General features: G+C 39.1%; 1 protein-coding gene across 2 annotated transcripts in view; it reads right to left on the reverse strand.

The window, feature by feature from the left end:
- The window catches only part of arid3a (AT rich interactive domain 3A (BRIGHT-like)), a 36029-nt gene that overhangs the window by 18362 nt on the left and 2022 nt on the right, over nucleotides 1-15645 (reverse strand). For both annotated transcript variants that reach the window (XM_053634137.1, XM_053634138.1), the window contains exons 2-3: nucleotides 6537-7145; nucleotides 5825-6107 (exon numbers count right to left, since the gene is read on the reverse strand). In XM_053634137.1, coding sequence (XP_053490112.1) covers nucleotides 5825-6107; nucleotides 6537-6874 — 621 coding nt within the window. In that variant the 5' untranslated portion in view covers nucleotides 6875-7145. The remainder of the gene's footprint in view (nucleotides 1-5824; nucleotides 6108-6536; nucleotides 7146-15645) is intronic.

Consider the following 15645-nt stretch of genomic DNA (forward strand, 5'->3'; position numbering starts at 1 on the left):
TCCCGGGTTGTTTTGTGCCGTGACGATGCCTATTAATCCTAACAGGTTTAGACACAGTCAACACAAGTGTAAAAGCAGCTTCCTTAAAAAGGACCATGAGAGGAATAACAATACAAATAAAGTCAAAATAGGATTTAAAAAAGTTCAGTATATAGGCAATTAAAACATTGAACATATTACGTTGACGTAGACGTTGAACATATTACGGTTTGATTTCTTCATTAGCTGCGTACGTAGTGCGTCATCTCCCAAGGTAAGCTGTACGCAAGTCCGAGTGTTTCTCTTCATTCTGAGAAATGCACTCAATAATACATGGCGACGAATGAGTCACAGTGACAAGGGTGAGGAACAAGAGCGTAGATCATCTTTTTTCACACCACCGAATGTGATCCAAAATTACACGCACTGAATGTGACTGAAGTTTTAGGTCTTTGTAAAGCGATAATTCTTCGCAGTGGTCACATTTGCGCCATCAAATATTCTACAAGCCAGACAGAAATGCCAGATCAACAACAACACTACTTTCGGTAGTACATTATGAAAATGAACCGGAAAACACACACAGAGTGTAATCTCTAATTCAGTGCAATGGTGTCGGTCAGCGCTGCCTTCTCCTATCCACCTCAAGCATCAATCTTTAATACGAAAGCCTTTAAATGGGAGCTCACCGTGGACGGATGTGATGAATTTTTAAAGACATGTCTGCCTTACTGTCCATCTGGGCTCCATTTGTCCTACTGGGGATATTTACAATACAGAGGAGACATCAAAGGCCATTTCTGCCTCCTCTTTTGCCTCAGGAAGATTGTGTAATATGAGAATGGGACCAAATAATAGACTATAGGATATATGCTCTTATATATATATATATATATATATATATATATATTATATATATATGTTTGTATATATTACACACACAGCATATATACACAGTATGTGTGTGCCTGTTATATACATCACATACATACAGGGTCCTCCACTAATATTGGCACCCTTGGTAAATATGAGCAAAGAAAGCTGTGAAAAATTGTCTATTGTTTAACCTTTTGATCTTTTGTTTTAAAATAAATATATAAAATAAAACAAATCACAAAAATACTTTGCTCTCGTGGATATCAACCAATTGCAAACACAGGCTTATCAAAAAAAAATGTGTTAAATATGTGTGCGCGCAACAATTATTGGCACCCCATGAATTCATATGAGAAACATATATTTGAAGTATATTCCCATTAATAAATATTATATTATATTATATTATATAAATATATATACACACACACAAATAAATAGATTAGTACACCTGGGTGACTAGGAACAGGAAATTGTTCAACCATGACTTCCTGTTTCACAGGGGTATAAATATGAGGAAACACAGAGGCCAAATTCCCAGGGTGATTCTCATTTCTTATTTGTGCATCCTCATTTCCTTTCCTTGCACCTTAGCTCCTCCCCGATTGGGATGTGAGAGAAGGATGCATGGATGAGATGTGAGGAGAGAAGAATTGAAGAATTGAAGCAAGTCAAACGGAATATCCTCGCTCTTTCAAGCATCACTTCAAAGCCGCGCTCAGCTGGACGACCTCACTGCGCTGGCTGGATCTGCCGTTATGCTTATGTTTTTGATGTGCCATTATGTTGTTGAAGCTTGGTTAATAGCAACATTCTTAATAAAGCAAAATGCACTGATAGTATGTGAAATGTCTGGGTTATTCAACAATGAATTAATGAACAATACATAAATTAGTGCACCTTTTGTGCAGCTTTGCCCATCCAAACATGCAAGGATCAGTTAAATACAATACTCATTTTAAGCATATTATTTAATTATATTTCACACAAAATTCCAAAACCTCATCAAAGGACTTTTGTTTGAGATTGTGGCAGATGTAAAGGAGGAGGGGAATTTATACGTGTGTCGGGTTTTTCGACAGGAAACACTTCCGCATAAGATACACCGGTGTATCCTCGCTCTTCTGGAAGCTTCCTCACTCTTCATTCCTCGCAGTGCAATTAGAGGATTGATATGTCCTTCAAGATGGTTGACGTAGATCAATTTCTGGGTCACGGGTTGGAGGACGGAGGAGCGAGGAAACGAGGAAGCATCAGTTTGAGTATTGAGAAGCACCCCTTTAGTCATTCTAAGACCAAGGAATGCATCTGTGATGTGCTACAAAATGTTGTTGAGCTTCACAAAACGTGAAGTGTCTATAAGAAAATAGCACAAGCATTGAAAATGCCCATTTCCACTATCAGGACAATAATTAATAAGTTCCAGTCAACGGGAAATGTTATGAATCAACATGGAACTGGACGTGTGTCTATATCGTCGCTATGCACTGTGAAGAGGATGGTTCAAGTGGCCAAAAAATCTCCAAGGATCACAGCTGCAGAATTGCAGAAGTTATATATATACACATACATACTTATATATATATATATATATATATATATATACACACACACATACACACACACACATATATACACACACACACACACACACACACACATACACAGACTATTATATATATAGTAATATATATATATATATATAATTTCCACCATGGGAGAGTCTGGTTTTTGCAACTTGACAAGCTGTTTTTTTTAATCTTTTTTTTTGTAGCTGCTGCAATGTAAATGATAACAGGAACTAACTTGTCTTGCAGGCTTTCCACAACATTCAATGCAGAAAACATAACTATAAACTGTTAAAAAGCACAACGTGTCATTCACTGATAAATGTAAAAGAAAAAAATTTTTATAGTTGTGAGGTCACTGCGGCATAAATGAAACAACACACTTCGGGATGTGCTTTTATAGGAAAAAATGATCCACTTCAGGCTGGCAACAGCCCTCCACAAACACCATCAGGGGGGCATGGACTATTTACCTACAACAGCACAACCTTATATTACTTATTTTGTATGCTTTGCTGTTTTAAAGATGGGTAGATTGTTTAAAAAAAATAATAAAAAAAAGCAGCCATCTAGAAACTATTAACACTAGTCTGATTGTAGTCACAAAAGGTTGGAGATTTTTAAAATCCTTTTCAATCCATAAATAAGTTTTAACTTGAGAAGAGTTTATGTGGTCTTTCAAGAATCTATATAATAAGAAGTTTCATAATATCTGGAGAGAAGGAGGGGGGGGAGCAAGACCCTCCATGATGCAAGAATTTGCTTAACCAAAATCACAAACTTGGCTCACAAAAGGCTTCAGCAACAAATCTTTGTTGACTGCAGGCTGGTCAAATTTGATACTAATTAATAAATTTGTTTCTTTTATTCATTCAGCTACATGGCCAGACCTGATAGTTCTACCAGAAAGCAAACGTCTGATTTGCTGAATTACGGAGTTGCTCGTTGGAAGAGCCGACACGCTTCCCCATCTGCACTTTCACCAGATCGCCGAAGACAAGAGCGCTCTGATGTAGATTCTACTGTTTAAGGGCATGCTCGATATAAGTTTCCCCATCTGAGAAGTTGAATTTTGTCACGTCTAGCCAGAGAACATTTGGGCAGGGTTCCAACTGACACGGGCTGAGAGACACGCTGGCGAGTAGCGGCAGAGTCTGAGTCCAGAGCGACAGATTATCACTTTCCCTCAGGCACATTCCAAACCGCCTCCACCCTCCTGCCCAAAATAACCTTCAGTGTATTAACCCTTTCCTCTCCAAACACACACAACAGTTCAATGCACATTTAAAACACATTAATATATATATTTTTTTAAACAGTGCAACCTTCATCAGACACAACGTAACCTCGATCAGACATGCTTACACAAACAGCCCGATGTGATTAAGTAACATTATCGTAATGGACAAGAACATTGCAACTCTATTAACGGTCGCCAAGATTCATACATTCTGGTTGCAGCATGATAGGGAGCGCTATCTCCAAAAGCTTAACTGCAGTTCCTCTAGACTGGGCAACTGCCAGTCTTTTGAGAGTTAATCCACATCATACAACAACAGAACGCTTCAGCACTGAAAACAAACAAAAACAAAAAACCAGCAACTCCTTATGCATTAACTGAAAGCAATTCCCCCCCTTTTCTGTTAAACAATTAGTGCAGATTAGGGCTGGGGGACAGATCAATATAATCTCGATATCGTGATACATGATATATTTTTCTGCGATATCGTCTGTATGCTGATTTTTAAAAATATTTTTACACACTTTTAATAATTACATATGAAATAGTACTGAATGGAAGCCATTGATTTATTTTACTACTGTTTTGCAGACAGTTTATTCGCTAAATTAAATATCGTGATACGCATTGTGTATCATAGCAATGTCCTCAGGTACTGTGATATGATATTTTTGTCATATCGCCCCAGCCCTAAGTGCAGATCCTAAAATGACACACTTAACACGTGTGATTTCAGCACTTACTATAAGACCGAAATACGTTTTGATTATCTCTATCTAGTAAATAAGCTATAGAGAAAACACTAACTGCGTTTGAGGCATGCTAAGAATGCAAATGCACAGAAATCCTTTTCAGTTCCTCTAATAAAAGCAATGAACCATGAGGTCTTTCAACAGCTGCATAAAAACCAAGAATGAAACTCTCTGGCCAATTTATAGATATTATAATTGCAGTTACAGAAGTGCAAGGTTTTCTATGTGCACAGTTTAACACATGGTGTGTAAGTGGGACTGTATGTTTTATCAGCCTCAGGATAAGGACCTACTGGAACATACTAATGTCCACGTATCTTAACCTAGGCGACACGTTTAATTGCGGGGTTTAGTATTTGGTTGTTAGTACTCCTGTTCATTTCTAATGGTGCTGAAATGCTGTGTTACTGCAGTAGAGAAACTCCATCAATGCACAGGGTTGTTTTTTTTTGTGTTTTTTTTTTCAAAAATCCACTACAGACTATGATTTTTTTTCTTTTCCTGTTTGCAATATATGGTTTTAAAAAATTACATTAATGATTTAATCATCCAGAACCTATGGTCTTTATAAATAAATAAATAAATAAATAAATAAATAAATAAATAAACAGACAGGAAAAGAAGCATTTCCACCTTTTCAGTTTTAAGGAAAGAACAGTAGGGCGTAATAATATTTCCAGCTGTGCAGTAGGAAACGGCTTGCTGGCATCGGCAAAAACACACAAATAAAAAGAAAGAAATTCAGCTTTGAGGTGATTCAGCAGTAAAGTTACAATATCTTACATTTTACAAAATAACAGTACATTTAAACATAATACGCAGAAAACATGTTCATGACCGACATGAAAATATGCCTCGTTTCTCTTTCTGGCAAAAACCCAAAACATGGTTTTTCGGTGGCATCTCTAATACTCTAATAGGGGCAGTGGTAACTCAGTGGTTAAGCAAGGCCCTTAACCCTCAACTGCTCAGTTGTATAACGAGATGAACGTAAGTCGCTCTGGATAAGGGTGTTTGGCAAATGTCGTAAATGTATTCCATATAGTTAACCGTTATTAAATATATACTGGACTAATGTTAGCCAAGTCGATCATACATCGATGCATTTTATTTTATATTGCTGAAAATATTCTCCACTGACAGCAAGGGTGTCTGCCACGTGCATCTACTAAAGAGCATGTGTCAGTTAATATTGGAGAATTCAAAACACCTACGCAAAATTGGGGAGCTCCTATATAAAACATGTAAAAGTTGGCAGGTCTAGTAATATAATTAAAATATACTTCAGTTGACATTGTGGCTGTGTAGGACTCTGTATGGACGATAAAAACGTCATCTCTTTCCAACATTTTCCTCAAATTTTAGGCAGATTTCTGAAAATTCAGCAAAAGAAAACTGCCACGTCGTACCTGCCTGAACTGCTCTTCGTAGGTCCAGTCGGTGTGGTCCTGGCCGTGTTGCTGGCCTTGAGAGGGCAGAGCTGGCAAACCCAAGGCCCGCGGTTCAGGTTCAAGCCCTGATCGGGCCTTCAGCATCTGAGAGTGAGGATGGAGCTGACGATGAGGCAGCAGCAGGATGCCTCGGCCCGGGGTGACGGCCTCGCGGCTCATCTGCAGGCCTTCCTCGGCCATGTCTTCATCGTAGTCTTCCTCCATCTCACCCTCGAAGTCATCCTCGTCCCACTTCTGCTTTCTAAAAATGAATTAAAAAATGTAGACTTATGTGTCAGCTCATGCAATCAAAACATCCTAAGAGCCGAGCCGAGTTCTGTACTCTTTATAAAGCTCATGACTAATCCAATACTCAATTTCCATAGGTGGATAACTTCAAGGTGTTTTCATGGTTTAAAAACAGAGTTATGTGAATGACTGCTTTTGCTGAAAGTCCAAGGCCATATTAAACTCTTACGCGGAATTATGTACCTTAAAAAGGCACCAGTCCTTATGGTGCCTACCAAAGTGGACAGCCTTTAAACCTGTGAGAATGAACGCTGCTGATTGAAAGCCTCCTCCAGAGTGGAACGGTGGGGAGGGGATAACATTTGAAAACACCCATAATAAACACCCAATATTTATTTAGCTTGGCATCTTAGTAACTATCGGCAATTATGACAATACGTACATTTGCTCCTCCTCGTCAGACCCCATCATGTCTTTGTAATGCTCCTCTCCCTCTTCCTCATCTCCTTCGATTTCATCCTCCTCTCCGCCGGTGCTGTGTTCCGACCTAGGACTGTCAGCCATCGACCGTCTCTGCAGTCCGGCCGCCGCCGCTCTCATGGCAGCCAGAGCCGCTATCTGAGCGCGCTCTGTGTCTGAGGCGGAGCTTAGCTTCAGCTCCTCGCCTGTGGGGGCGGAGCTCTGAAACGAACCCGTCTCCTGCTGTTGCTGCTCCATCTCCATAAGCAGCCTGGCCCTCTGTTGCCTGTGCAAGTTCTCCATAACTGCCTGCAGCTTCATCTCCAGGCAAACAGGACGCTCGGAAATATCGCCTCCTTTGCCCCACTTCACCGCAAAATCGGGTTTCCAGACACGGGATCTGAACGGACGTGAACGCGTCGAAAGAAAAGCAGCCTCACCGAAGAACTCCTAGAAAACGTCTTCTACTTAAACCTGAGGATTGTTGATTAAGACTGCGTCGAAGACACGGACCTCTACTACACTACAGGCGGAAGCAGGCTTTAGAGACGAGAAGCTCCCGCTGATGCAGAGCGGCTAGCTCTATCAGAGCCTGGAAAAGAAAGAAAGAAAGAGAGAGAGAAACAGAGCATGCATTAATAAAAACGATTATAGAAATTCTCCTCCATCCAATCGCAGTCTTCTTTTATTTCACCTCTTCCACACGGCATATAAGGAGGAACGATCTCTTTCTAAAATCATTCAACTTCACCAGGGCACTACAGATACTAGCTACCATATAGATTAATCATAACAGTTCTACATGAACTATATAGAGATCAGACATCATACACAGGCGTTACAACATTCCTTAAGAGATCTGCTCTGTTATGTTCAAGCTGTCACAAGAACCATAAACTCAGATTGATTTTCCCCAGCACATGTCATATTAAAAGTACCCGCTGTAGTCTGGTTTTTTAAAAATTATTATTATTATTATTATTATTTATAGGTACAATATGTACCAATCCAATATGAAGAGACAAAACTGGTCTGAAACACGAGAAGGGCGTTGAAACGGATGACCTTTCCGAATGAAGTCCACCAAATCCAGTGTTTCATGACGTGAATGGATGCTGTTGACTGTAATAACAAATTATGCCTGTAAACAGGAGGTATTTTAAACTGAAGCGCTTCAGCCTCTCCTTAGTTTCCAAAATCCATCCTGATGCTGTTTTTGTTCCCACCTTGACTTTCCTCTTGAGTATCCTCTTGTACCATCGTTACTGCAACGATCGCATCATCGCTGAAATTTGCAACGTGCTAAGCTTGCACGATATAATAATTTCATCATCTCTAGATAATATTCAGTCCTGGGGGTTTTTTTTGGTGATCGCTTTCAAAAAGTTTTTGTACTTTTTTTTTTTTTAAAAAACGAAAAACTACTTGAATTGGCAAAATTGCGATTCCACAAAATAGTTTCTTTCGCAGTGATGTTCGTCGGTAAACGAGACCTTTTAGCTGTACTCACGTTTGACGCACGTTAACCGAAGAGCGCTTTGTGATGACGTCACATGACGCGTCCTGGCCAGAATGAGCGCAAAATCTGAGGTAATTTAGAAAAATTGCAAGCTCTTCTGAAGACTGCGGTATTTGCTTGATTGTGCGTTAATTTCTGCGATCGCAAAAATCACGGAATCCTGGAGGGACTGGATATTACACTGCCATGATATTCATTAACGCTAGAATTATAGGTATTACACAGTCCTCCCAATCTTTACACATTCTGCGTCGGAGCGCCTCAATTTGACATCGGAGCATGCTCGTACGAGTCATCGCTCGTACTCGAGTACACCGGATTCAGCAGACCGTTTCCTACCCAATAAAACAGAACACAAGACGAGAGATATAAATCTGGAATGATTTGCGTGACTGTTTTGAACGCTTTGAAACCAAAATGGTTTGAAAACAAAAAAAACACCTTCAATTTTTGGTCAAAAGAGAGAGAGAAAAAAATCTAAACATTTTGCCTAAAATTAAATAGTAAACAGTGAAGTGTAAAGTCTAGCATGTTACTAATAATGTCAACGGTGATGATAATTAAAAGGACTTAAGCAGTAGCAGAATAACAAAGAAAATGTAGTCAGCCATGTAGACATTAGACAGTCAATTTTTGTAAAATGATGAACTTATATCAAAGATGTACTGTTGTGTTTGTTTATTTTTATTTTTAATATTTACTACACATGAAAACTATAGCATTTAGTTTCCAAATACACAACCGGTAATATTATTACACCCTCCCATGCTCTACTTAAACCTCTCATGGTGTAATTGTTCATTTTCCTGTATTTATCATGCTGTTGATTCTTTACTGTTTCCATAAACAAACATTATCACGATTTTTTCCAAATTGTAAATTCCAAGCGGGAAGGCGGGGGATATAAAAATAAATAAATAAATAAATAGATAGATAGATAAATAAACAATGCCACACAAGTTTTATCTGCTGCACATTAGTTGTTGAGATCATTTTAAAAGCAGGAAATTTTAGGACATCTGTGACTGTATACATTCTGGCTAAATTACATTTCTGAAATATGTCAAATGTGATTTTATATATATATATATATATATATATATATATATATATGTCAATAGCACACAATCAGTGGCAACCATTAATTTTGCACCTGAAGCCTGAAAGTCACTTCAATTTTCAGAACCTTGTTTTGGTCATGTCTTAATAATGAGAATATTCATCCAAGTTTGGGCATTATTGACTATGTTTACATGTACAGCAGTAATCTAATTATTGACCTTATTCTGAATGAGACAATATTGTGATTAAGGTGTTTACATGAGTCGCTTTTAGAGTATTCCTTTCATGTTCCTGTTTTACATGTTATAGATCGATTAACGGCACACGTCATTACGTCCCCACATCACGCCGTCCGACGTTCCCTCCAGAATTTCACGTATCAACATACAGTTCGGCTTCGTTATGGGACCGTATACAGTTTTGGGGTTTTCATATTTAATTTTACCAAAGCTTCAACTGCGGTTAATTATTTGTCATGCTGTACGTGCAAATAGATGACTGCTTGAAGCCGTGCGCTGCCTCCCAAACCACGTACTTACCTACTATATAGTAGCCGAAATGCATGTATTTAGTAAGTAAGTACGCAGTTTGGGACACAGCCCTGCTCAGCCATTTGCCGTCAAACGGTTGGGCGCTGCCGTGCGTCCACGTGTCCTGTCGCAAAATGCGGTGATTAAACTCCCACATGATGTTAATAGTGTGATTAAGGTGTACACATGTCTGTAATGCGACTAAAACAGGAATACTCCACATGTCTCAATTCGATTTATTTTTGTTTTACATCCATATTCGATCCTGCCAAGATCTAGCAATTTTGTGATCATAGAAATGAACACAAAATCAAAGCAAAACACAGCAAGGGTCGGAGGAGCTTGCACTTTTACAAAATTAGCGCAGATTTGGGCCAAGATGCGTCATGTGACATTACAGCACACGTTCAGCCAAATCCCTCTTCAATTCACGTGTGTCGAACGCGAGTACAGCTAAAAAGGTCTCATTTACCAACAAACATCGCTGTGAAAGACCGTGCGGCTGCGATTTCGCCAATTCAAGTAGTTCTCAACAAAAAAAAAAAAACGCAGCAAAAGCAAGCATTTAGAGTCGCAACGACACTGTTATTATAGTACATTTTAACCAGTTTTTTTTAAAACAGCATCTTATTATCTTTTATCCTCGTTAATCTTGACGTGTAATTACGTGTGGCAAGTTGAGTTTTCCAGGAGTCTCTCTGAGATCCAAAACAGTCATGGCTAACAATTAGCACACACAAAAACCCTCAAATTTAAATGATTATTTTAAACACTTCATACACAAACTAACTAGTGCTCTTTTTGGTACTATATTTTTATTCTTCAGAAGGAGGAAAAAAAAAAAAGAAGGATTTTTTTGTTTTGGTAATCCTGCCATGTTGGACAGAATTTAAGCCAACGGATCTATTGAGAAATAGTGCTAATGTGTCTTCCCATAACACGAGAAAAACACAACACACAGATTGTGAGATCCGAGCAAACAGGACAAGCGATAAGCAAAGTGCTAAGGGTCTAATTCCACACATATACAGACCCAAATCCACAGCCCCTAAGCTGCACTACAGTGTACACGCACACACAACTTAGCAAGACATGAAAATACCAGCATGCAGGACACATTTAATATCACAGGCTTGCACAGAGAAATACTATTTGCCCAGACAGAGACGGCCTTTCTCAGAAAAGCCGCAGAGAGGTGACAAAAATAAGTTTGTAAACGAAGTTCTAATTATGGCATGTGAACATTAAATAAAGAGCGAGTGGCACGGGCTAAATTAGTCACTGAATGTTTACAGTGTTGGCTGGTTTGCAAAAGGCTGACTGTTCTCTGTTTACACCAGTCACTCAGCCCTCCTTTTACGAACAGGATGCAACATCACAGGCTTTTCGCTGCACGCTTAACCAGAGAGACGTGCTCAGCCGTGAGCGACACAATGACGAGCACAGCCGCAGCAGAGCGGTACAAAGCAGTACAGAAGCGTGAAGGGGAAAAAGAAAAAAAAAAACAATCAAACAACAACATTTAAAAACCCCTTTCATTCACTTCGCTCGGGTGACAGAAAGCACACAGTAGCCCTTCATATTCCCACAAGCACTAGCGCTGAGGAAAGTGAAATTCCCACCAGTGAAAAAGCATAAAGTTAGTCATTCAGAAGATTACCGCCACATAACTAGAGTTAACCCCAGAGTCCAGAACCTGGCAAAAAGAAAGGCTAATCTGATTCACGTGGCCAGCCATGCATCCATTCAGTAATCTAATTTACACAGATATTATCTTTGGCCATTTTTGGAGGACCCTGGAGTTTGTCCTGAAGTGCTCAGTTGATGGGTGTCGATGATAGAAGGTACAAACCCATGAAAGAAAGCAAGAAAGAAAGCCAAGTCAAATCTGCAGCATAAAAACAGTTTCCTCTAAATACACAGAATACACACAGTTTACTCAGGGGAAACAGAACTGTATACTTTAGGCATACAAACTGCTTCAAGAAACATGGGGGGGGGGGATCTATCTGCTGCTATCTCTCACACTGTAGCTTCTGGCTATAAACATGTACTACACACACCAAAAAAAAAAAAAAAAATTCCATGTGTGACTAGTAAGGGCACGTGCTACAAGGAAATGGGCTTAAATCAAACAGATACTAATATACTATATAAACATCTTTTACAGCGTTTTTTTTCCCTCTCTCGATGTGATACCTCGCACCTGTACAGTTCCTTTTCTAAATATAAACTTTCATTTAACTAACCAAGTCATTAGAAAGCCACTTAAAGATCAGCTTCTTTTTTTTTTTTTTTTTAAAAAAAAGCACCTGCATTTAAATGTAGCTTTTTTATTATTCAAATTACTTTCATAAAAAGGTTTGAATAATGAGACAAATCAGCATATTGAGATGCACGATTCAACTGGAATTTAAAAACCCCATCTGAATACAGTGATATTAGGCAGTATTATTATTATAAACATTGAACTTGACACTGAGAGAAATAAACCCATTTTTCACAGCCTAGAGGGGTAATAATAATGTTTTCACTAATTTTTTTTTCTTTCATTGAGAGGGAAGGTACGGTTACTGTGGTTGACATGAAAACAATACAATACTGACGTTTCAAATTCCAGTTCTGCCGGCTTGTTGCAATGCAAATGAACCTCTTGCGACAGACTTTAAGCCGCAAACTGAGACTACGCTGCAATCAGAGTAATGAAAGACAGCTAAAACACCGATTAGCATCAGCGCGGGCGGAGACATCGCATGTAATTATTGCTGCTCAAAACGGCAGATTTGATATACATCTGAAAGGCTAGGAAACGCATAAATCTGTGGTATATGAATATAAAACCATCCTTCATGAATGCTTTTCATTCAAAGATAATTTCACGATGTATGCTCGGAGACTAATATCCCAGAATGTTTATTGAGGAAGCACATGCTTTAGCAATCCATTTCCTTCACGTATGAGGCAAAAGAAGACACTGTTCTACACTGTTGCTAGATAGATAAAGAGAGAGAGAGAGAGAGAGAGAGAGAGAGAGAGATATAGACAGAGAGAGAGATACAGAGAGATAGACAGAGAGAGATACAGACAGAAAGAAATATAGATAGAGAGAGAGAGAGAGAGAGAGAGAGAGATAGACAGAGAGAGATATAGTGAGAGAGAGAGAGATAGAGAGAGATATATAGAGAGAGAGATAGATATAGTGAGAGAGAGAGATAGAGAGAGATATATAGAGAGAGAGATAGATATATTATATATATCAAATTTCCAGCCCGCCTGACTTTTCCTTTATACATCGACAGCGTTGTAAGCGCAGAATGCAACCGCATTTGCCTAAGGAAATTTTTTGCTCCCAAAGAGCAAAAAAAAATCACTGCTTACCACCTCCCTGTTTGTTGGCAGGAGGAGAGAGATACCGTGCCAAAACCCTCAAACGTGTGGATTATTTTCGTCACAGCCAAGCCACTTGACTTCCTACCGCAGCAGTAAATCATGCACACACCTTAATCAGCATTAACCTTCTGTCTCAAACAGAGATCATCTCGTAATGGTTATTCAGTTAATCAGCTATATATCAGAAGCAAGCAAGCAAGCACACACACACACACACACACACACACACACACACACACACAGTTGTGTCTAAACACAGCCTCTAACACCTCCAAGAGCTGCTGGACCAGAAATCTGATGCCCGGTAACATGCCAAGTGGAAACCTGTTCAGCCAGCTTGATTGAGGATTTGCAATCCTTTAAAAAAAAAAAAAAAAAACTAGAAATCAGATTGGCTTGAAGGTAGTTGGCCTTGAACGGAACAGATGGAATGATGTAAAGAACCTCAGAGCAAAAAGCCAAGCACCTACTGTTCTCATGTACTAATTCTTATCACTTTGTAAAACCACACACCCCCACACCCACACACACCCACACACCCCACCTGTCTTTCTTTCAGAGTGTGTGTGTGGGGGGGGGGGGGGGGGTGATGGCACTCTCTTGGCTAAGAAACAAATACTACGTAGGCAAGTTTTCTTCCCCAGACATCAGCTTTATTTGAATAACAAAGTTAGATTAGGCAAAAGTCCCTCAGCCAGTTTTTCAGACAGCGAATCAACAAAATTCTTCATTAGGAAAAATTCTCATACATTGTGGAGTTTCCCCTCAACTGGACCTGTCGAGAGTCTAACCCACAGCTGCAGACAGTCAATTATTCACACTGCTAACAATTCAGTTATTATTGTGCATTACAGAAAACCTTTTATACACTCAAATGCCCTGTAGATACTCATTTTTCCTCAGGCTCTGATCTCTCACAAATCAACTTCTCACTTTTGTTTTGAATCACGTTCATATCCCCACAGGTTTCTCAGGAAATGATCGCATGAGGACAGAATGTCCAAACACACAAAATCAGTATCAGGAGTACAGTGTGATATTGCGAAGTCAAACCGAAACTAAGAACAATTTTTTTTAAACGCTGAATAGAGAAAGACGGTTGCTCGTCCCACAGAAAATGTAAAAGCCCAGGTGTGGGCAGAATGAAATGACAGAACGCAGAGAAACTGCAAATCCGCTTACGAGACGTGTTACAAATACTAAGCTAACGCCAGGAACTTGTGATATCTACAGTACTGTGCAAAAGTCTTAGGCACCATATTTTTTATTTTAGTACAAGCTTTGTTAGAGATTTTTATTTTATGACTTCTACATTATCGAGTCAGTACAAAAACATTTTAGAGACATTTTTCAGATAAAAAATAATGATGTCTGCTGGATTTTGCTGCAAAAATAAGAAGCGAGTGCGACAGTCAAAGTCTCCAGAAGAGCCGGGTCTGGTTCTGCAAGAGGCTCAATAAAACTTCAGTTATTTTCCTTATAAAACTGCACTAATTCTACCTGAGACTCTTTTTTTTTTTTTTAAAGCAAAGGGTCATCACACCAAATATTGCCTTTGTTTCATTTATTACTGTTCTTTATAGTATTTTTTAAAATGGAGAAACATTTAATTTCATTATTTTTGTGTGCCTAAGACTTCCGCACAGTACTGTATATTCTGCAGGTTTCGTTGTAACCGCTGTTTGATTTCATTCTTATTAATTTATGCCTATTTGCTTGCTACTAGCCAATGCGCCATTGATGTTTGACTTATGGCAAACACGTCGCCATTATTAAAAAGGCCACGTCTGACATCTGAATACATTCCACGCATCACTGCATGAACAAGCCTGGTCGAGAGATGTATGCACTTTTAACAAGGCACGCCATTCATTAGACAGCCTTCATTATGCACCCTGGCTCTTAAAGACCTCAACTTGATCTCTAGCCACACGCTCCTAATCCACCGAGATCCAGTCACATACATGAGCCTTGTTTAGCAATTGGTCAGGAACAAAAGACTGCACATATAAACATATTTTCAAACAATAGCACCAACATTGCACCGGTACTCTCTATCGCTATATTTAAAGCAGCTTGAACATATCCAGTTTTCATAAGAAAGCTTACATCAGCTAGGTCAAAAGCATTAGAAATGACGAATCGAGGGAACCAGATCACCAAATCTTGACTCAATTATTTTCAGGAGTTATCTCATAAGAGATTTGTGACGCATTCGCAATCAGAAATGATAAATGCAAATCTAAAAGATGTACATCAGGGCAAATCTGATATCTCTGATGAGGACTTTTCATCAGGAAACAAAAACAAACAACAACAAAAATACTGATGAAACTATGAAAGAATTGAGGAAGGCATTGCTGGAACCAGGGGCAGATTTAGCGATTTGGGGGGCCCTAGACAAATAAATAAATAAAAAGGGGAATGGGGCCCTCATTTAAGTGTCTTAACATCAATATTAAATTTTTCAGCATATGTTATTTAGCATTAATAGCAATAATCAGGGACACTGGACTTTCTGGCCCAGAGTGGACCACCACACCCAGCCCACAACACGCCTCTCATGAAGTAAGCACTCTGACGGCATTTTA

This window comes from Ictalurus furcatus, chromosome 10, assembly GCF_023375685.1.
Source record: "Ictalurus furcatus strain D&B chromosome 10, Billie_1.0, whole genome shotgun sequence".
Lineage (NCBI taxonomy): Eukaryota > Metazoa > Chordata > Actinopteri > Siluriformes > Ictaluridae > Ictalurus > Ictalurus furcatus.